This window comes from Hyperolius riggenbachi, chromosome 7 (genome assembly GCF_040937935.1).
Source record: "Hyperolius riggenbachi isolate aHypRig1 chromosome 7, aHypRig1.pri, whole genome shotgun sequence".
NCBI lineage: Eukaryota > Metazoa > Chordata > Amphibia > Anura > Hyperoliidae > Hyperolius > Hyperolius riggenbachi.
In genome coordinates, this window is record NC_090652.1 from 205,328,662 (window position 1) to 205,352,077 (window position 23,416).

General features: G+C 44.3%; 1 protein-coding gene across 28 annotated transcripts in view; it reads left to right on the forward strand.

Annotated features, from left to right (window-relative positions):
* The first annotated feature begins 218 nt into the window (after nucleotides 1-218).
* Nucleotides 219-23,416, forward strand: part of ABI2 (abl interactor 2) — a 189,195-nt gene continuing 165,997 nt past the window's right edge. For 6 of the 28 annotated variants that reach the window (XM_068245038.1, XM_068245044.1, XM_068245046.1 and 3 more), the window contains exon 1: nucleotides 221-482. In XM_068245038.1, the coding sequence (XP_068101139.1) occupies nucleotides 366-482 (117 nt within the window). In that variant the 5' untranslated portion in view covers nucleotides 221-365. Of the gene's footprint in view, nucleotides 483-23,416 lie in introns of all 28 variants that reach the window. The other 22 variants (XM_068245043.1, XM_068245045.1, XM_068245051.1 and 19 more) reach the window with 7 other exon arrangements.

Below are 23,416 nucleotides of genomic sequence, written 5' to 3' on the forward strand. Positions count from 1 at the left end.
TAGTACGACTGCAAGCAGGCGCTGTATTCACGTGACCGGTCACCCACCATCAGACCCCTTTTTTTTGCTCTTCCAGTGTCTCCCTGTTGCTAGGAAACTCTACGAAGCCGCGATGGAGCAAAAGCTAGGACAACGCGCGCGACCCGCAGAAGGCCCGCCCACTTCTGATGCGCAGGCGTCCTTACCTGCTGCGCGGCCGCGAGTCCCGCCGTCGCGCGCATTTCTGGGCACGCCCCCTCGCTGGGTGAGAGTGAGGTAACGCGCCTCTGGGTTTTGTTCAGTCGAGGCGCGCTCCCGCGTTCGCTTTTCCTCGCTCTCTCCGCAGTATAGCGGGGCTCCTACGAGGAGAATGTGCTGAGAAAAACATGGCGGAGCTGCAGATGCTGCTGGAGGAGGAGATCCCCGGCGGCCGAAGGGCCCTGCTCGACAGTTACACCAATTTGGAACGGGTGGCAGATTACTGCGAGAATAACTATATCCAGGTGTGTGGAGACGGCGGATGAGGCGGACGGACGGATAGATGGATGCAGAGGGGGGAGGAATGGGGAGCGCTGGGTGTTTGGGGGTGTGTGTATGGAATACGCACGACGACCCTGGGGAGTGTAATGTATCAGCATCCTTGTATCACTATGATGGATTATAGGCTGACATGATGGAATAGGCTTGTGTGCTGTGCTCACCGCTGCACTGACCTTTTCCTCACCCAAGAGGGTAATTGGCTTTCTATGTATTGCTGGTGAGCTTGTGTTCTCTGCCAGCATTGCCGGGTGCCCTCCCAGTGTGGCGGCTTGTTCTGTGCAGATGGCACTCAGCTATCTTGTTCTGTCATTATTTGTGATGCTTCCCTTTCTGGGATCTCAGTGACTGCCCCAGCCATTGATTTGCTTATGTCCAATCTCAGCCGTCATTCCTCTTCTGCATATTTTGGTGGTGGCACATTTCCATAGGCTGGACCAGCATCATGCCATGTGAATCTAGATGAAGCAGATCGGTGCCTATCCATCATTACACCTGTAGATACAGATTAGTGTGCTCCAGGAGCAGTTCCAGCCTCTTGCAGTGTGTAATGCGGCTGTAGCCTTAAACATGCTACATACCTAATCTTTACTACTCATTGGTGCATACAGTATAGCAGCTGATCATTAGGATTGATTTCTTCTATATTGGTGCTGTAAAAGTGTGCTTTTAGAAAATCATGATTATAGCTGTTGTGGTGTTTCAGTGTATGGTTTTGGCGTATTATATATTTTTTGTGTGGTGCATGTACATAGTTTGTATTTTCTATGTATCCTCTCTTGCTTTCAGTTGCACTATAAATAGAGACATGCATATAATTACAGATCTCTTGTAACTAATTAGACCCTAAAATGTTCAAGATTCCCTGTAGAGGTGTACACAGTCTCATACTCTTATCTGGTTAGGACATTGGGCCTGTTATTGACATCTCCAAGCATGGGGATATCCCAAGTGATCCATCAAGCTTGGACTGGAATAATTAAAAACTGTTGATATTAATTAAGATTTGCATGATGCAAGTAGATTTGGCAGTGACTAAAAATATATGTTCAACAGATTGCAGGTTTGGGTGCACATTTGTCAGCCTGGCTGTCCTGGAAACATTGGTGGATATTATTTGCTCCATCATTGGTTTGTGCTGTAGTGAACACAAGCATGGAAGATGAGGGAACTGTAATGCTGAAGTCAACTGTTTTTTTTTTTTTTTTTAATTAAAACTTGTACTGAAAATAAAATTGACATGAATTTTTAAATTGTGTTGTAAATTGACCTTTCTTGCAGTTTCACTTTATTTTCAGTTTCAAACATTTTTTTAAGAATTTTGAACAAAATGGATACAATCATAAGTCACAGTGAACAATGCCATATTTCAGGAATAATATACTCAAACAGTGACAAACAATATGTAAAGTCTCTAGTAGGGATTATCAGTTTATGCAAATTTATATGCAGATATATACAGCTTCAAAATGGACCAATGAATTTGAACCTGGGTTTAAATTGGTCAGTTTTCAAACTGCATATATTTGCATAAAATTTGAATATATTTGCCTGTCACTGATCATTCCTAGTTTCTGGACCATGCATTCTAGTAAAAAGATTATCATTAGCACTGGCAAGACACTGTGCAAATTGACCTGGCAGGTCTAGTGTGTGCAAGTGGTTTGCCTTCCATTTACTTTTATGGAGAGCTTGCCTGCATTCAATTGCTGGTTGACTGCCTAATTTTTTTGTGTTGTTTTAGGTTAGCAAGGCTATGGAGCTGAAGTTTGACTCTGCAGCAGTTTTTGTATACCTTCTAATAAATTTAAATTGTAACTAGGAAAAAAGGATAACATGTTGTGCTTCTTAGATAATGGTCATAATATTTTCCCTATTTTTGGACTATAAGACGCACCTAGGTTTAGAGGACAAAACCAGTGGGAAAAAATATATACTAAACCTGCTGCATCCATGTTGAAGGGACAGCTTGTGGATAATATGCCCCCTTTGTACTTCATGCTCCCTTGTACCTCTTGTGTCTGCCTTCATCCTCCTTTGTGTCCCCCTGTGTCCTCCTCTTCTCTTGCATGGGCACAGTACAGGGAGTCCCTGACATTGCTGGAGTTGGTTTGCTTTGGCAGGCGTTCACAAGTCGGGCACTTCATGCATTTGGACTATAAGACTTCCCCCCCCCCCCCCCCCCCCGCACACACACACACACACACACACACACACACACACACACACACACACACACACACACACACACACACACACACACACACACACACACACACACACACACACACACACACACACACACACACACACACACACACACTTTTGGGGGACAAAAGTGAGTCTTAGCCCCCCCCCAAAAAGTAACTTTTGTATACAGTTATAGCAGCTTTAAGCCCACACAAACTAAAATATAAACCAATCAGAGACCCAGGGCTGTGGAGTCGGAGTCGAGGAGTCGGGGTAATTTTGGGCACCCGGAGTCGTGGTTTCAGAAACTGAGGAGTCTGAAGATTTTTGTACCGACTCCACAGTCCTGCAGAAACCAATTACTTGTGCTGCTGCAATAAAGCAGTCATTGAATGTTCAAAATCAGATATACATATCTGATTATGATTGTATATTTGATATGTACACAGGTCTCTGCTCTAAGTATAAAGGTCAAACTGCATTGATGGCTCTAGTTCAACATCCAGCTGAGCTATTATGCAAACTGACATTCACATATCATTTAATATGTATTTTAGTACATCACAAAAAGGGTACTAATTATATTTATCTGTAATACGTTTATACAAGTGCATTTGGTTGTTAAAGGATTCCTGAGGTGAGCGAAAGAAGTTCAGCTTAACTTACCTGGAGCTTCTTCTAGCCCCCTGCAGCCTGTCAGGTCTCTTGCTGTGGTTCTGTTCCCCTCCAGTGTGCCAGTCCCCTTTCTGAAAAATCTGCAAGTTATCCTAAGTGCGCATGCGTAGAACACTACCAGCCATGGGAGTGCAATCAAGGAGGTGTACGTTTAGGGCCATGCATGTGCGACTTGCAGTTCTTTTGGAGAGGGCAGCGAAACACTAGTGGAATGCAACCACAGCGAGGGACCTGATAGACTGCAGGGGGGCTGGAAGAAGCCCCAGGTAAATTGAACTGAACTTCTTTCCCTAACTGGGTATCCTTTATCAAATGTAACTCTTATCAGCTCCAGGAACTCACTTTGAAACTCACTTTGCTCATGAAAATCAGTTTATTTGATGCAGTATATAAAACTTGGGGTTGGTATCTACAATTTTTCCCTGCAGAGTAACTGCACATCACTCTGAAGGTACCCACACACACGCTTTTACCATTGACTCCCGGCAGATTCAATCACTGAATTCAATCGATTCCCTCAGAAAACTATTGCCTCAATATGTCTAAAATCTTTTTACATTTTTACCTAAATTTCTACAAAACTATCGATGGGATTGGATGAAAAATATGCAGCGATCGGGGACAGGGCAGGAGCCATGGTCAGTTAATGAGCCATAGCGTTGCACTACAGCGAACAGTGCAACACCACGGTTTAATCAATCTTGAATAGATGAAAGATGTAACTATATACATTAAAAATATAAAATAAATCCCTGGTTTTCCCAGAGCAGGCAGCTTGTCCATACATTTGCTGTACTCTGTTGTCAACAGTTCATCTTTTGAAGTTATAGAGATGCTGAAAGCCCTGCTCTCCAAATGCCAGTGGGAACCTGCTTTATTGATCAGGGTAGCTGTTTTAGGCTAGGAGGAAATAAGGCAGCCCCCATAAGTCTCACACCTCGGGTTCTTTTTAACATTCTTTTTTTCCCGACCCAGACCTTAACTCACATTAACCTCCTTGCTGGTTTTCCCGACCTGAGCTCGGGGTAGAAAAAATAAGCTATTAGCGGTGATCCCGAGCTCAGGTCGGGGTAGGCATTGCAGAGCTTTACTTGTAGTTGTGGAGTCCCGCGCGCGATCTCGCTGCGCAGCGGGACTCCAGCCTCTCTCCCCGGCAGTGTGGGGTCTTTCCCTGGCCGCCGGGATCCCCCATGTCCCCGCTATTCTTCCGGGGACCCGGCAGCCAGTTGGAGCAGCGGAATCGTGGTGGTGGCAGCAGAGCGGTGGTGGCAGCGTGACGTCATCGGGGGCGGGGCTAATATTGAAAACGAACTTCTCTAAATTAGAGAAATATAGAGAAGTTCGTTTATATGTATATTAGCGCCATCTTGTGGACAAAGAGAAAACTGCAGCACAGGAGCCCAGAAAGGTACATTTTTTTTTTTTTATTTTGCTGCAGATCTCCCTGCCAGAATGATTTTTTTCAGGTTTTAGGGTCTGAAAGAGTGGAAAAAAATTGCACCGCTTTTAGACCCTAAAATCTGGAAAGAATCAGACCGCCAAGGAGGTTAACCTCCCCTGACCCACACTTTTTTTTTTTTTTTTTACGATACCAGTTGCCTGGCAGTCCTGCTGATCTTTCTGGCCAGTAGGGTCTGATTTACACACCTGAAACAAGCAGACAGCTGATCTTCTCAGATTTGTCATAGCCATCTGATGTGCATGCTTGTTTAGGGTCTATGGCTAAAAGTATTAGAGGCAGAGGCTCAGTAGGACAACCAGGCAATGTGTGATATTGAGCTTACTGAGAAGGAGCTTAGAGGACAGCCAAAAAGTGTGTAACATTTATCAATAGATACATTCAACTAAATAGAATGTATCTATCTGAACTTCTGCATATCTCTCCACGGAACTTTAAACCTCTGTGTTTAACCCTTCCAATGCTGGTCTAGTAAAAAAAAAATGCTTTTTGCATATAATATGCTGTAAATAATATTTTAGAGCAAAGTTGAAATGCAGGGTTATATTCCGCTTTAAGGAGCACTGGCCCTTTAGTAGTCAGTGCCAAACAGTTGTATGCTGGGGGTTCTTTTTATCTATGATATATTCCTCCTCTTCTATCTGAAACACGATCCCCTGCTCACTTGTGTTTACAAGCAAGGCTGAGGTGACTTATGCTGCATACACACTTGAGATAACAGTCTTTGGAAAATGAAAGATCACAGACCAATTTTACCCCATTCCATGCAGTATGAGAGCCATACTCTACACAGTCTATTCTATGGAGCTGAACTCCCCATCAGATAAAATCTTTGCAAGATGCTGCACACACAGATGCCCATACACACTCAAAAGATCATTATCTGCAAAAGATCTGTTCCTGCAAAAGATCCATTCCATGCAAAATGCATTATAGTCTATGAGATCTGCAGATCATCATACACACTTGGTTTAACAGACTTCATCTGCATATCTGGCAATCATCTGCAGATCTGAAAATCCACCCTGTTGAATCTGATCTGCAGATGATTGCCTGTTAAACCAAGTGTGTATGATGATCTGCAGATCTCATAGACTATAATGCATTTTGCATGGAATGGATCTTTTGCAGGAACAGATCTTTTGCAGATAATGATCTTTTGAGTGTGTACGGGCATCTTTGTGTGCAGCATCCTGCAAAGATTTTATTTGTTGGGGAGTGCAGCTCCATAGAATAGACTGTGTAGGTCTGGCTCTCATACTACATGGAAGGCGGTAAAATTGGTCTGTGATCTTGCCTTTTCCAAAGACTTTTATCTCAAGTGTGTATGAAGCATTAGCGATTGGAGGAGAAAAGAAAAAAAGTAAAGGGCAGGAATTAAATCAGGATTTAGCCTAAACTGTGTGCAAAACACATGGCCCCCACCAGGAACAGATTTATCTTCATTTACTATATAAAATTCACTGAAATCAAAACGTGGACAGTACAATACATGTTATGTATGTATGTAGATCAAGTATTTATCCACTTATATATGAGTTCTCTTCCCCCTGGCATAGTATGGCTAATCCTACTGCTTTACATTCTTTTTAATTTAATGTTGGCTACTGTGGGCAGTAGTGCTGTCCATAGCTCTTTTTTTTTTTTTTTTTTTTTTTTTTTTTTTTTTTTTTTTTATATATTGGATCCAATACAGATCTTTTCAGTGATGTTTCATTGGTTATGTGCTTGCAGTTGCGCACATCAACCAGAACAGAGTTAGATGTTTTTGTTTTAAAGAGACACTAAAGCGAAAAAAAAATGATGATATTATGGCCTCAATTCACTAAGATCATGCTGGAGATAATAAGGCAAGAGAAAACTTACCTCCACACGTGAGAGTTATCTTACCTCTTCATTCCTTAATTTACCTCCTCTGTAGTTAATTTACCTCCTCTGTAGTTAATTTACCTCCTCTGTAGTTAATTTACCTCCTCTGTAGTTAATTTACCTCCTCTGTAGTTAATTTACCTCCTCTGTAGTTAATTTACCTCCTCTGTAGTTAATTTACCTCCTCTGTAGTTAATTTACCTCCTCTGTAGTTAATTTACCTCCTCTGTAGTTAATTTACCTCCTCTGTAGTTAATTTACCTCCTCTGTAGTTAATTTACCTCCTCTGTAGTTAATTTACCTCCTCTGTAGTTAATTTACCTCCTCTGTAGTTAATTTACCTCCTCTGTAGTTAATTTACCTCCTCTGTAGTTAATTTACCTCCTCTGTAGTTAATTTACCTCCTCTGTAGTTAATTTACCTCCTCTGTAGTTAATTTACCTCCTCTGTAGTTAATTTACCTCCTCTGTAGTTAATTTACCTCCTCTGTAGTTAATTTACCTCCTCTGTAGTTAATTTACCTCCTCTGTAGTTAATTTACCTCCTCTGTAGTTAATTTACCTCCTCTGTAGTTAATTTACCTCCTCTGTAGTTAATTTACCTCCTCTGTAGTTAATTTACCTCCTCTGTAGTTAATTTACCTCCTCTGTAGTTAATTTACCTCCTCTGTAGTTAATTTACCTCCTCTGTAGTTAATTTACCTCCTCTGTAGTTAATTTACCTCCTCTGTAGTTAATTTACCTCCTCTGTAGTTAATTTACCTCCTCTGTAGTTAATTTACCTCCTCTGTAGTTAATTTACCTCCTCTGTAGTTAATTTACCTCCTCTGTAGTTAATTTACCTCCTCTGTAGTTAATTTACCTCCTCTGTAGTTAATTTACCTCCTCTGTAGTTAATTTACCTCCTCTGTAGTTAATTTACCTCCTCTGTAGTTAATTTACCTCCTCTGTAGTTAATTTACCTCCTCTGTAGTTAATTTACCTCCTCTGTAGTTAATTTACCTCCTCTGTAGTTAATTTACCTCCTCTGTAGTTAATTTACCTCCTCTGTAGTTAATTTACCTCCTCTGTAGTTAATTTACCTCCTCTGTAGTTAATTTACCTCCTCTGTAGTTAATTTACCTCCTCTGTAGTTAATTTACCTCCTCTGTAGTTAATTTACCTCCTCTGTAGTTAATTTACCTCCTCTGTAGTTAATTTACCTCCTCTGTAGTTAATTTACCTCCTCTGTAGTTAATTTACCTCCTCTGTAGTTAATTTACCTCCTCTGTAGTTAATTTACCTCCTCTGTAGTTAATTTACCTCCTCTGTAGTTAATTTACCTCCTCTGTAGTTAATTTACCTCCTCTGTAGTTATTTTCACATGCAGCTAATTAACAGCCTGTCTTTAACTCTGGAGTTATTTTAAGGTTTGGAGAGTTAATTTAAAGACAGAAGAGTTAACTTTAGGCTTGCCTGAGGTAAAATGTTTCCTGAATACTACATGCCTTATCACCATGGTAACAACTCTAGAAGAGTTATTAAAGACAGGAGATAAGTTTAGTGAATTGAGGCCAATGATTTGTATGTGTAGCACAGCTAAGAGGTAAAACATTAACCACTTCCCAACCGCCTAACGCACAGGGGCGGCCGGGAAGTGGAGCCCTTAAGGACCGGCTCACCCACAGAGGCGGCGGTCCATTTAAGGGCATGGGCGGAGCGATCGCGTCATCCGTGACGCGATCCTCCGCCCGGGATCGATGCACGGGCATTTTGTCTCCGCTCGCCGGCCACTTAGCAGAGCCGGCGAGCAGAGGAATCCGCAAATTTAACCAATCAGTGAGTATAAGGCACTTTGTTAGGTAAACAAAGTGCCTTATTCGTGCTTCCTCCTCGCCTCGTGGTCTCATTGGCGTCAATTCACCAGCGAGGATTTACTAAGAGAAAAAAGGTAGGTAGTTTATCTCATGAGGTATTTTAACACTCTGGAGTCAATTCACCAGTGTGAGAGGACAGAGAGAAAAGTGTTCGATAGCAGGGGATAATGGAGAGATATGCATGAGGAAAGTGTGAGAAAGCAGAGAGTTAGGTAATCGGTATTAATGATTTACATGGGATACTTTTCCTCTCTGTAAGCTTGAAAGTGAAGCATTGTGGGTAGGAGGCGGAGTTTTACCACTACCTGACCAGAGTATTCCCGCCTTTTACTGCCGGATCATATCATAAATCATATCACGAGTGAGTCTGAACTTCTTCACCACCTCTGTCTCAGTAAAATTATCAAGAACTGTTCACTCACGAAAAATACGAGGGGCGATTAAACAGACCCTCCTCTTGCGCCTTCGTCTCCTCATAATAGAAGCAAGCTCTAAGGCCTAGTGCACACCAGAGCAGTTCGGCTGCGTTTTGCGATCCGCTTCCGGCTGCGGATACGCTTGGGTAATTTATTTCAATGGGCTGGTGCACACCAGAGCGGGAGGCGTTTTGCAGAAACGTATACTCCCGGGCTGCTGCAGATTTTGGATTGCGGAGGCGTTTCTGCCTCCAATGTAAAGTATAGGAAAAACGCAAACCGCTCTGAAAAACGGCACTTCAGAGCGGTTTGCCAGGCGGTTTTTGTTACAGTAGCTGTTCAGTAACAGCTTTACTGTAACAATACATGAAATCTACTACACCAAAATCGCTTCACAAAACCGCAAAATGCTAGCTGAAACGCTACAGAAAAATAAGAAAAAGCGTTTCAAAATCTGCTAGCATTTTGCGGATCTGCTAGCGGTTTTTGGTGTGCACCAGGCCTAACAGAGTAAGCTCAAAAGGCTCCATCTTCCACAGCAGCAGCTGCTGTGTGAAAACCACGATATCTCCAGGTTCATTCAGGGGATAAAGAGATGAAAAAATAACGAATGGCCACACCCCCTTTCTTCCCTGGTGAATTGTGATTTGGAGAAAAACTAACTACTAACTATCACTTATTTATCTCATACTTATCTCACATTTATCTCTTGCATTTCTCTCTGTCGATATTTTCCCCTATACTTCTGGAGAATTGCTATTTGGAGATATCACAGGAGGTAAATTACCTCCCAAGAGATAAATAGGTTGGTAACCTCTGGTGAATTGACGCCAATGTTGCAGAGACCACCAGCGAGGAGGAAGCCTTTTGTGAGTATCACAGCACACACGTTTTTTTTGGCCTACAGCCCCCCTGATCTCCCACCCCAGGCCTCATACCCCCCCCTGATCACCCCAGCAGACCCCTGCCAGCACCCTTGCACCCCTTTAAAAACCCCAACCCCCCCACCTATCACTAACTTTAAACGCTATCCCCTGCGTTAGGTCCCTAACTGCCTCCTAGTCACCCCTGATTCCCCCCCCCCCTACCTTTAGATCACCCCCACACCCCATCCCAGACTACCCCCCTATATACTGTATACATCTGTATACAGCTACCTTACCCCCTGATCCCCCTCTGATCACCTGTCTATCACCTGTCCATCACCCCTCAGCACCCCCACCCATCAGAGCAGACCCTAACTGCCCCGCGGGGGTAACCGATCACCTGCCCAGGCCCTCGATTGCCCTCATACCCCCCTTCTGATTACATCCCCTGCTCTTTGTTTACATCTGTCCTCCCCAGCAATCACTAACTGATCTTTGATCAGTAACCCCCTGTGTCTGCCTCTCATCAGATCAGGACTCAGTCTGCCCCGTGCAGGCTCCTGATCAACCCCCCACCCCCTCAAATCGCCCTCAGACCCCCCCCCCCCCAATCACCGTCCAAGTGCATTGTATTTGACTGTGCTGCGCTTGTATTCGATTGTGCTGTGCTTGTATTTGATTGTGCTGCGATTGTATTTGATTGTCCCGTGATCTGCTTCGATTGTCCCGTGATTGTTTGATTGCCTGAGACCCCACTTCCCACCACACCCAACCCCACCCTCCCCCCCCCACCACACCCAACCCCACCCTCCCCCCCACCACCTCCAACCACCACCTTCCGAGTGCATCAGATTTGCTTGTGCTGTGATTGGAGTCAATTGTGCTGTAATTGTATTTGATTGTCCCGTGATCGACTTCGATTGCCCCGTGATTGTTTGATTGCCTGAGACCCCACTTCCCGCCACACCCAATCCCACCCTCCCCCCATCACCTTCCGAGTGCATCAGATTTGATTGTGCTGTGATTGGAGTCGATTGTGCTGTAATTGTATTTGATCGTCCCGTGATTGTTTGATTGCCTCTGAGACCCCACTTCCCACCAACCCCAATACCTCTCAAATACTCCCTTTTTGCTAGGTAGGTGCTCTTTTTTTCTGGGTAGTCTCGGAGGAAAACCCCATAAATTTAGCAATCCAAAATGGCAAGAAGGGGGCTTTCCGATGACGAGGTATACAGGTACATGGACCAGTCGGATGAGTTCTTTTGGGAAGAATCATCCGTCGAATCTTCCGGGTCCGAATTTGAACCTGTAGAAAGCAGTGGTTCCCTGACCGATAGTGATGACGAGGCTATGGTCCCGGCTAGAGCCAGGCGTACCAGACCCCAAGTCGTTAGACCGCAGGTGGCGCAGGATCCGCCTCAAGGGCAGCAGGGTGGTGCTAGCGCTGATGATAGTTTTCTTGGTGAGGCAGGCACCAGCAGCGCAGCATCTCCTGGACTTAGTGCCAGTGCTTCCGTAGACCCTGGCGAAGTGGTGAGCGTCAGCATGGAAGTTGAAACTGGTACGGTGGCAAGTGCAGTAGTACCCCCGTCGCAGCCACCAAGAAGAAGACGGGCCCGTAGTACCCATAGACTCCCAGAGGTGCTGGCACAACCAGATTGGCAATCCCCTGATTCCGCCGCACCCGTAGTGCCCCCTTTCACCGCCCAGTCTGGAGTCCAGGTGGCGACAGCTCATCTAGGAACGGCCCTAGACTTTTTGCAGCTGTTCATCACCCAGGTTCTCTTGGACTTAATTGTGGTTGAGACCAACCGTAAAGCCACACAATTCATCACCGAGCACCCGGAGAGCATGTATGCCCAGCCTTTCGGGTGGAAACCAGTCCAAGTTTCCGACATTAAAATCTTTTTGGCCCTTATCCTTCACTTGGGACTAATGAAACAAAATGTATTGCGGGCGTATTGGTCTACGAACCCAGTACATCATGTTCCCTTGTACCCTGCTGCCATGTCCAGGACACGATTTGAGTCCATCCTGCGCTTCCTGCACTTAAACGACGACGAAACCTGTCATGAAAAGGGCCACCCTGCTTATGACCGGCTCCACAAAATTCGGCCCCTCATAGACCACCTGTCATCAACATTTGCAGATGCTTATATCCCTGAACAGCACATCTGCGTAGACGAGTCCCTCTTACGCTTTACCGGGCGCCTTGGCATCAAACAGTACATCCCAAGCAAGCGCGCCCGGTATGGGGTGAAACTGTATAAGCTCTGTGAAAGGGCCACAGGCTATACATGTCGTTTTAGGGTCTATGAGGGAAAAGACTCAAAATTGGAGCCGGTCGGATGCCCTGACTACCTGGGGAGCAGTGGAAAGGTTGTGTGGGACTTGGTGTCACCCTTGTTCCAGAAGGGGTACCATCTTTTTGTGGACAATTATTACACAAGTGTGGCCCTCTTTCAGCACTTAAAGTTAGAAGGAATCCGATGCTGTGGCACTGCGCGGCCTAGTCGCCAGGGCTTCCCCCAACGGCTCGTTACCACCAGGCTTGAACGGGGGCAGAGGGCCGCCTTGCGTACTGAAGACCTGCTCGCGGTGAAATGGAGGGACAAGAGGGACGTTTACTTTCTGTCCACCATTCACACAGACACGACAGTCCAAATTCAACGGGCAACTGCGGTCATTGAAAAGCCCCTTGTCGTCCACGAATATAATGTCAACATGGGAGGGGTGGACTTCAATGACCAGAGGTTAGCGCCCTATTTAGTTACCCGGAAAACAAGACGCTGGTATAAGAAAGTGTCTTTTTATCTGATTCAATTGGCGGTTTACAACAGCTTTGTTCTCTACAGTAAGGCTGGGAGAACTGGATCTTTCCTCCAATTTCAGGAACAGATCATTCTGGACATCCTGTATCCAGGAGTTGCCAGCCCCCCCCCCCCCCCCCCCCCCAGATGCAACTAGCCGACTGCATGGAAGGCATTACGCCTATCAGCTTCCGTGTGCCCCAGGTCAACGCATCCGAAGAAAACGTTGCCGTGTCTGCAGCAGGGCTGGAACAAGGACTGACACCGTTTATTATTGTCCCCGCTGTCCTGACCAGCCTGGTCTATGCGTAGGGCCGTGTTTTGAGAGGTACCACGAGCAGGTACACTATTAGAACCTAGGGAACTCCAGACACAGGAGTAGGCACACACTCAGTGGTCTTTCGCACATTGTCGCAGGGAGAGGAGAGGTAAGCTTGAAAACCAAACGGGTAAGCATAAAAGTCGGAAGAAGGATCGGTTTCCATGCTTGATATTGCTGATCTGTCCTGGGTTGGCGATATAAGACGGCATGTTTGAATTTCCCTTGAGTGTGGACACCCCCGGTTTATATGTGATTTGGGCCTATGATGATGCTTTAATGCCACACAGAGTCATCTCTATTGGCAGGCATATTGCTGTATCCTACAGGCATAATGCTGTATACTAAAGTTCTGAGGCCCAGTCACATAAGTTGGTGGCTCACCCTGAGTGCAGGGTGGCACGGGGTGTCTCTCTCCTGAGGTTATCACTGCCATTGATGTGGAGCAAGGTATGTTTGCCGTTGATTTTTCCTTTCAGCCCAGAGTGCATTACCCGTATACCCAATATAAGGAGTATAGCAGAAACTCCTAATACTGGCCATACATGTAATGATTGCAGAGACCCTAAAATGCCAGGACAGACTTCACAAATGACCCCATTTTGGAAAGAGGACACCCTAAAGTATTATGTGAGGTGCACGGTGAGTTTATAAAAGATTTTAGTTTTTGTCACAAGTTAGCAGAATTTTTTTTTTTTTTTTTAACAAAGTGTCATTTTCCGTTTACTTGTGACAAAAAATAAAATTTTCAATGACCTCACCATTACCCTCATGGAATACCTTGTTGTGTATTCTTTCCAAAATGGGGTCATTTGTGGGGTTTGTAAACTGTCCTGGCAAGTGGGCGGGGTGCTAAATTGTGAGCACCCCTGTAAAGCCTAAAGGTACTCATTGGACTCTGGGCCCCTTAGCGCAGTTAGGGTGCAAAAAAGTGCCACACATGTGGTATCGCCGTACTCGGGAGAAGTAGTACAATGTGTTTTGGGGTGTATTTTTACACATACCCATGCTGGGTGGGAGAAATACCTCTGTAAATGACAATCTTTTGATTTTTTTACACACAATTGTCCATTTACAGAGCTATTTCTCCCACCCAGCATGGGTATGTGTAAAAATACACCCCAAAACACATTGTACTACTTCTCCCGAGTACGGCGATACCACATGTGTGGCACTTTTTTGCACCCTAACTGCGCTAAAGGGCCCAAAGTCCAATGAGTACTTTTAGGATTTCACAGGTCATTTTGCGGAATTTGATTTCCAGACTCCTACTCACGGTTTAGGGCCCCTAAAATGCCAGGGCAGTATAGGAACCCCACAAAAGACCCCATTTTAGAAAGAAGACACCCCAAGGTATTCCGTTAGGAGTATGGTGAGTTCATAGAAGATTTTATTTTTTGTCAAGTTAGCGGAAAATTGATTTTTATTGTTTTTTTCACAAAGTGTCATTTTCCACTAACTTGTGACAAAAAATAAAATCTTCTATGAACTCACCATACTCCTAACGGAATACCTTGGGGTGTCTTCTTTCTAAAATGGGGTCATTTGTGGGGTTCCTATACTGCCCTGGCATTTTAGGGGCCCTAAACCGTGAGGAGTAGTCTGGAAATCAAATTCCGCAAAATGACCTGTGAAAGCCTAAAGGTGCTCATTGGACTTTGGGCCCTTTAGCGCAGTTAGGGTGCAAAAAAGTGCCACACATGTGGTATCACCGTACTCGGGAGAAGTAGTACAATGTGTTTTGGGGTGAATTTGTACACATACCTATGCTGGGTGGGAGAAATATCTCTGTAAATGGACAATTGTGTGTAAAAAAATCAAAAGATTGTCATTTACAGAGGTAAAGTAAAAAAAGTAAAAATCGCAGGAGCAATCAAATAGCACCAAAAGAAAGCTTTATTAGTGACAAGAAAAGGAGCCAAAATTCATTTAGGTGGTAGGTTGAATGAGCGAGCAATAAACCGTGAAAGCTGCAGTGGTCTGAATGGAAAAAAAGTGGCCGGTCCTTAAGGGGTAGAAAGCCCTAGGTTCTCAAGTGGTTAAGATCAGATACATCAGTCTAATTGTTTCCAGTACAGGAAGAGTTGAGAAACTCCAGTTGTTATCTCTATGCAAACAAGCCATTAAGCTCTCCAACTAAGTTAGTTGTGGAGAGGGCTGTTATTCGACTTTTACTATCTCAACTGTTCCTGGACTATTTACTTTTCCTCTGCTAGAGGAGAGGTCATTACTTCACAGACTGCTCTGAAAGACTCATTTTGAACGCTGAGTGTTGTGTAATCTGCACATATTATAGAATGATGCAATGTTAGAAAAAACACTATATACCTGAAAATAAAAGTATGAGAATATTTTCTTTGCTGCTAATCTTCTAGTAATTATTCATAGTACACAACCAATTCACTATATCATATTTTTTTTTTCGCTTCAGTGTCTCTTTAAAGAGACTCCGTAACAAAAATTGCATCCTGTTTTTTATCATCCTACAAGTTCAAAAAGCTATTCTAATGTGTTCTGGCTTACTGCAGCACTTTATACTATCACTGTCTCTGTAATAAACCAATGTATCTTTCCCCTGTCAGACTTGTCGGCCTGTGTCTGGAAGGCTGCCAAGTTCTTCAGTGTTGTGGTTCTGCTATGAACTCCCCCTTCCAGGCCCCTCTATGCACACTGCCTGTGTGTTATTTAGGATTAGAGCAGCTTCTCTCTTCTCTCTTATCTTTTACAAGCTGGATAAATCGTCCTCTGAGCTGGCTGGGCTTTCACATACTGAAGAATTACAGACAAGGGCAAAGCTGTTTGCAGGAAGAAACAAGCAGCGTGAAACTTCAGTGCATGAGAACAGGGGGAAAAACACACAAATGATTTCTTGAGATTCAAAAGGAAGGCTGTATACAGCCTGCTTGTGTATGGATGTGTTTTCTATGTGTGGACATACTGTACATCAACCTACTTCCTGTTTTGGTGGCCATTTTGTTTGTTTATAAACAAACTTTTTAAAACTGTTTTTAACCACTTTTAATGCGGTGAGGAGTGGCGAAATTGTGTCAGAGGGAAATAGATGTCCCCTAACGCACTGGTATGTTTACTTTTGTGCGATTTTAACAATACAGATTCTCTTTAAATAACATTCAGGACAGTCGTGAGTTCATGGGAAAATGTTTAAATTGTGCAACTACAGTCGCACAACTTCTTGAACTCTCAGCAACTTAGTTATCATTCAGTATGACCTTGGTGAGAGAGAGTCACAGCATAAAAGCAGACCATTACTGAAACATCCAGTCCAACTTTGCTGGATCTCATATAATGTATGCACTGAAGGTGCTTGGAGATATTTGGAGCTAATGCTGTGTATAGATATTCATTATTTGTCATTTTGAATGACTGTTGTTCATCGTTCAAAACAACATTTTTAAGAATTTTCTGTCCTGTGGCAAGACAAGGGGAGGGCAACATGTGAGTTGTGCCTGTGGCAGTGTAGAACAATGTGCTCAATTGTCACTTACCAATTTGTAATGATGGATTGCTGTTCAGGCGACAGATTTTTACGCAAAACTATCGTGGCTTAAAGTGAGCCTGAAGTGAAAATAAACCAATAAGATATATAATTTATCCTCCTCCTAAAATTGACTTTAAGTATCCCATGATAATTTCTTTTTTTCTTTTTTAATATTTAAACATATGCAAAGTACCGGTAGGTGGAATGTTTTACTGTCTCTAATCAGTGGAAGCCTATTTAGTGTCTCAGAATTAGAAAAAGGTCAATAGTTCATGTATTTTATCTCTCCTTGCTCTCAGAAGTTGTATTTTGCCAGGAAAACTTATGGTTGTAATTTGCTAATTAGTGAAGTTGACTATATTCCCGACAAGCTACTGACAAGACAAAAGCTGTCACTTCCCTGCCTAGAAATTAATTCTTTCAGGCAGCAAAATAAAACAAGTAAAGCAGCCTGGTTATTATTTTTTTTTTGTACTGTACGTACACGTTTATCTCATCATGTCAGATATTGCCTCGGGTACACTTTAACGGTACTTTAGTGACCTGGAATTAGCAGGTTAAATTAAGCAGGTATATTGAGTTTGCATTCTTAACCACTTGAGGACCGTGGGCTTTACACCCCTTAAGGACCAGCCACTTATTTTCCATTCAGACCACTGCAGCTTTCACGGTTTATTGCTAGCTCATACAACCTACCACCTAAATGAATTTTGGCTCCTTTTCTTGTCACTAATAAAGCTTTCTTTTGGTGCTATTTGATTGCTGCTGCGATTTTTACTTTTTATTGTATTCATCAAAAAAGACATGAATTTTGGCAAAAAAAATGATTTTTTTTTTACTTTCTGTGCTGACATTTTTCAAATAAAGTAAAATTTCTGTATACATGCAGCGCGAAAAATGTGGACAAACATGTTTTTGATAAAAAAAAACCCTTATTCAGTGTATATTTATTGGTTTGGGTAAAAGTTATAGCATTTACAAACTATGGTGCAAAAAGTGAATTTTCCCATTTTCAAGCATCTATGACTTTTCTGACCCCCTGTCATGTTTTTAATGAGGGGCTAGAATTCCAGGATAGTATAAATAACCCCCAAATGACCCCATTTTGGAAAGAAGACATCCCAAAGTATTCACTGAGAGGCATAGTGAGTTCATAGAAGATATTATTTTTTGTCACAAGTAAGCGGAAAATGACACTTTGTGACAAAAAAAAAAAAAAAAGTTTCCATTTCTTCTAATTTGCGACAAAAAAAAAAAATGAAACCTGCCACGGACTCACTATGCCCCTCTCTGAATAACTTGAAGTGTCTACTTTCCAAAATGGGGTCATTTGTGGGGTGTGTTTACTGTCCTGGCATTTTGGGGGGTGCCTAATTGTAAGCACCCCTGTAAAGCCTAAAGGTGCTCATTGGACTTTGGACCCCTTAGCGCAGTTAGGCTGCAAAAAAGTGCCACACATGTGGTATCGCCGTACTCAGGAGAAGTAGTACAATGTGTTTTGAGGTGTATTTTTACACATACCTATGCTGGGTGGGAGAAATATCTCTGTAAATGACAATTTTTTTAATTTTTTTTACACACAATTGTCCATTTACAGAGAGATTTCTCACACCCAGCATGGGTATGTGTAAAAATACACCCCAAAACACATTGTACTACTGGTACAATGTAGGAAGGAGTTTAAGATCTGGCACTCATATGCTTCAACTGGGGATTTGTTAAAGTCTTGTTTCGAAGGGTGCTTTGCCTCCCATAAAGCTTGTAATCACCACACCTTTTAGTATTGTTTCAACAAACTTCAATAGGACATACAGGAAAAGTTATGTACTGTGCAGCAAGTAGTTTTGTGCAGGGCACCAGGACATATACAGTACGTGTGAAAAGGAATACTGTGCACCTGTAACATAAACAGTTCCCAAAAAGATTTATTCCGTTCCTTTAGACATACATAATCAGCCTTGACATACTTCAAAGAGAGGTGCCAAACCTGTGTGTGCCGACGTTGTGGTGGTGTGGAGGGGAGAGGTGACCAGGGGAAAATCCGGACGGCACTACAGCCGTTTCTCGCCGCTTGGGCGCTTGCTCACATGCGTGTCCGTATGGGGATGACGCCGGAGAGCTTCCTGTATAGGACCTACAGTCCCCGCCTCCGGCGCCACCCCATTGGTTTGGAGTTGTGACAGGGAAAGGTCGGGGGTGAGGGGGCGGGATTCCGCCGTTATGCGGAAAAGAAAGTGAATCAGTGTTGCACATCCAAATAGCGCTGTGCAGTGCATCTAGAAGGGGCAGAACGCCCAGATCGTGACGTGAACAGTGTTTACAACTCCTATTGGATAAATTTAACATCATACACATCATAACAAACATAGTTATGCCATAACCCATTCAATTTGTCAAAAAATAAAAAAGGCATATCGCCGTGCTCTGTGCAAATAAGCATCTATAAACACCATTAGCCTATGCGTATGTCATAAAGCTCACCTGTTTCATCCCTGCATTGTAGAAAATTATCACTTTATTTCATCCAATAAAACCCTTAAAGGGGACCCCCGAACCTGAAGAAAAACCCTCATTAAAAACCTGGAAGAGCTGGGCGGGACTCTGGAGACCATATACTTTGTGGGTTATATTTAACCCCATCTCTAACGTACCCTTATGAACAAAGGAGGAGGAGGGGAAGGACAATCACATATTTACATTTATGGAGATATTTCTTAAAGAAAGAAGGTGAACTCACGCACCCCATTATTGTGGGGACATCCTCTGTCCCCGCAAATTTTAGAAGTTAGTCAAGTAAAAGGGGGGAGAGGAGAGTGGGGGTGGAAAGAGAAAAAGAAGAAAGGGAGGGGCATTGTCCCCCGTCATCCCATGGGACACCACCTTGCAGACCCATCCCACCTGTTGTGCATAGGGGGAGGACTTTATTAGTCCTTGGTTTAAGGGGGTGCGTTGTGTACCCTACATCCTCTAGCTCGCCCAGGAGTGGATAGGTTCACCCCCATAGTCGGATGTTCACATGGTGCAGCCCACGGGACCCCAGTTACAGGACAATAAATTAACAACTCTTTTCCTATTTTGTTGGGCCCTATTGGGTCCCTACATGTCCACCTATTGGGGACCTTTTTGAGGTTATATTTTCATTATTGCCCGTTTTTGTACTGCCCGTGCGGACATCCGAACAAACCATACTAGGCACTGTGCCCCCCGCCCACGCCATGCTTCCCATGTCTCCCCGAAATCCAGTGTGGTACCATCTTCCCAAATTGCACAAGTCCTCGGAGAGCCCCCCAGGGAGACCGATCGTCTCGGGGTGTGGCTCCCTGACGGAACGTCTGTCCCGGTTCCTCGACCACCTGCTACGCCCTCTCCTGTCGGGGGTCCCGTCCTACCTGGCGGATACGCTCGACGCAATTAAGTTGGTCGAGAAAATCCAGTGGAGAAATGACTATATTATGGCCACCATAGATGTGGAAAGTCTCTATAGCAGGATACCCCACGGGGAGGGCGTGGGGGCAGTCCGGAGGTACCTGGACAGAGCTAACAAGGATGAGGGATACAAGGAATTTCTCTGTGATTGTCTAAATTTCATTTTGACACACAATGCCTTCATGTTCGATGGAAGATGGTACCACCAGAGGTCGGGAACAGCCATGGGAACCTCTGTGGCATGTCCCCCCTTTTACTTGACTAACTTCTAAAATTTGCGGGGACAGAGGATGTCCCCACAATAATGGGGTGCGTGAGTTCACCTTCTTTCTTTAAGAAATATCTCCATAAATGTAAATATGTGATTGTCCTTCCCCTCCTCCTCCTTTGTTCATAAGGGTACGTTAGAGATGGGGTTAAATATAACCCACAAAGTATATGGTCTCCAGAGTCCCGCCCAGCTCTTCCAGGTTTTTAATGAGGGTTTTTCTTCAGGTTCGGGGGTCCCCTTTAAGGGTTTTATTGGATGAAATAAAGTGATAATTTTCTACAATGCAGGGATGAAACAGGTGAGCTTTATGACATACGCATAGGCTAATGGTGTTTATAGATGCTTATTTGCACAGAGCACGGCGATATGCCTTTTTTATTTTTTGACAAATTGAATGGGTTATGGCATAACTATGTTTGTTATGATGTGTATGATGTTAAATTTATCCAATAGGAGTTGTAAACACTGTTCACGTCACGATCTGGGCGTTCTGCCCCTTCTAGATGCACTGCACAGCGCTATTTGGATGTGCAACACTGATTCACTTTCTTTTCCGCATAACGGCGGAATCCCGCCCCCTCACCCCCGACCTTTCCCTGTCACAACTCCAAACCAATGGGGTGGCGCCGGAGGCGGGGACTGTAGGTCCTATACAGGAAGCTCTCCGGCGTCATCCCCATACGGACACGCATGTGAGCAAGCGCCCAAGCGGCGAGAAACGGCTGTAGTGCCGTCCGGATTTTCCCCTGGTCACCTCTCCCCTCCACACCACCACAACGTCGGCACACACAGGTTTGGCACCTCTCTTTGAAGTATGTCAAGGCTGATTATGTATGTCTAAAGGAACGGAATAAATCTTTTTGGGAACTGTTTATGTTACAGGTGCACAGTATTCCTTTTCACACGTACATTGTACTACTTCTCCCGAGTACGGCGATACCACATGTGTGGCACTTTTTTGCACCCTAACTGTGCTAAGGGGCCCAAAGTCCAATGAGTACCTTTAGGATTTCACAGGTCATTTTGCGGAATTTGATTTCCAGACTACTCCTCACGGTTTAGGGCCCCTAAAATGCCAGGGCAGCACAGGAACCCTGCAAATGACCCCATTTTAGAAAGAAGACACCCCAAGGTATTCCGTTAGGAGTATGGCGAGTTCATAGAAGATTTTATTTTTTGTCACAAGCTAGCGGAAATTGATTTGTATTGTTTTTTTTCACAAAGTGTCACTTTCCGATAACTTGTGACAAACAATAAAATCTTCTATGAACTCACCATAGTCCTAACAGAATACCTTGGGGTGTCTTCTTTCTAAAATGGGGTCATTTGTGGGGTTCCTATACTGCCCTGGCATTTTAGGGGCCCTAAACTATGAGGAGTAGTCTGGAAATCAAATGCCGCAAAATGACCTGTGAAATCCTAAAGGTACTCATTGGACTTTGGGCCCCTTAGCGCAGTTAGGGTGCAAAAAAGTGCCCCACACGTGGTATCGCCGTACTCGGGAGAAGTAGTATAATGTGTTTTGGGGTGTATTTTTACACATACCCATGCTGGGTGGGAGAAATATCTCTGTAAATGACAATCTTTTGATTTTTTTTTTACACACAATTGTCCATTTACAGAGATATTTCTCCCACCCAGCATGGGTATGTGTAAAAAATACACCCCAAAACACATTGTACTACTTCACCCGAGTACGGCGATACCACGTGTGGCACTTTTTTGCACCCTAACTGCGCTAAGGGGCCAAAAGTCCAATGAGTACCTTTAGGATTTCACAGGTCATTTTTGTTTCAAGACTACTCCTCACGGTTTAGGGCCCCTAAAATGCCAGGGCAGTATAGGAACCCCACTAATGACCCCATTTTAGAAAGAAGACACCCCAAGGTATTCCATTAGGAGTATGACGAGTTCATAGAATTAATTTTTTGTCAAAAGTTAGCGGAAATTGATTTTTATTGTTCTTTTTCACAAACTTTTGACAAAAAAATAAATCTTCTATAAACTCGTCATACACCTAACAGAATACCTTGGGGTGTCTTTTTTTCTAAAATGGGGTCACTTGTGGGGTTCCTATACCGCCCTGGCATTTTACGGGCCAAAAACCGTGAGCAGTCTGGAAACCAAATGTCTAAAAATGACTGTTCAGGGGTATAAGCATGTGAAAATTTTGATGACAGGTGGTCTATGAGGGGGTGAATTTTGTGGAACCGGTCATAAGCAGGGTGGCCTTTTAGATGACAGGTTGTATTGGGCCTGATCTGATGGCTAGGAGTGCTAGGGGGTGACAGGAGGTGATTGATGGGTGTCTCGGGGTGGTTAGAGGGGAAAATAGATGCAATCAATGCACTGGGGAGGTGATCGGAAGGGGGTCTGAGGGGTATCTGAGGGTTTGGCCGAGTGATCAGGAGCCCACACGGGGCAAATTAGGGCTTGATCTGATGGGTAGGTGTGCTAGGGTGTGACAGGAGGTGATTGATGGGTGTCGCAAGGTGTGATTAGAGGGGGGAATAGATGCAAGCAATGCACTGGCGAGGTGATCAGGTCTGAGGGTGTGGGCGGGTGATTGAGTGCCCTAGGGGCAGATAGGGGTCTAATCTGATGGGTAGCAGTGACAGGGGGTGATTCATGGGTAATTAGTGGGTGTTTGGAGGAGAGAACAGATGTAAACACTGCACTTGGGAGGTGATCTGATGTCGGATCTGCGGGCGATCTATTGGTGTGGGTGGGTTGATTGATGGGTGGCAGTGACAGGGGGTGATTGATGGGTGGCAGTGACAGGGGGTGATTGATAGGTGATTGATAGGTGATCAGTGGGTTATTACAGGGAAGGACAGATGTAAATAATGCCCTGCGAATTGATAAGGGGGGGTCTGAGGGCAATCTGAGCGTGTAGGCGGGTGATTGGGTGCCCGCAAGGGGCAGATTAGGGTCTGATCTGATGGGTAACAGTGACAGGTGGTGATAGGGGGTGATTGATGGGTAATTAGTGGGTGTTTAGAGGAGAGAATAGATGTAAACACTGCGCTTTGGTGGTGATCTGATGTCGGATCTGCGGGCGATCTATTGGTGTGGGTGATCAGATTGGGGCTGAATGATGGGTGGCAGTGACAGGGTGATTGACAGGTGATTGACAGGTGATCAGGGGGGATAGATGCATACAGTACTCTGGGGGGGGGGGGGGGGTCTGGGGGAGAATCTGAGGGGTGGGGGGGTGATCAGGAGGGGGTAGTGGGCGGGGGGGA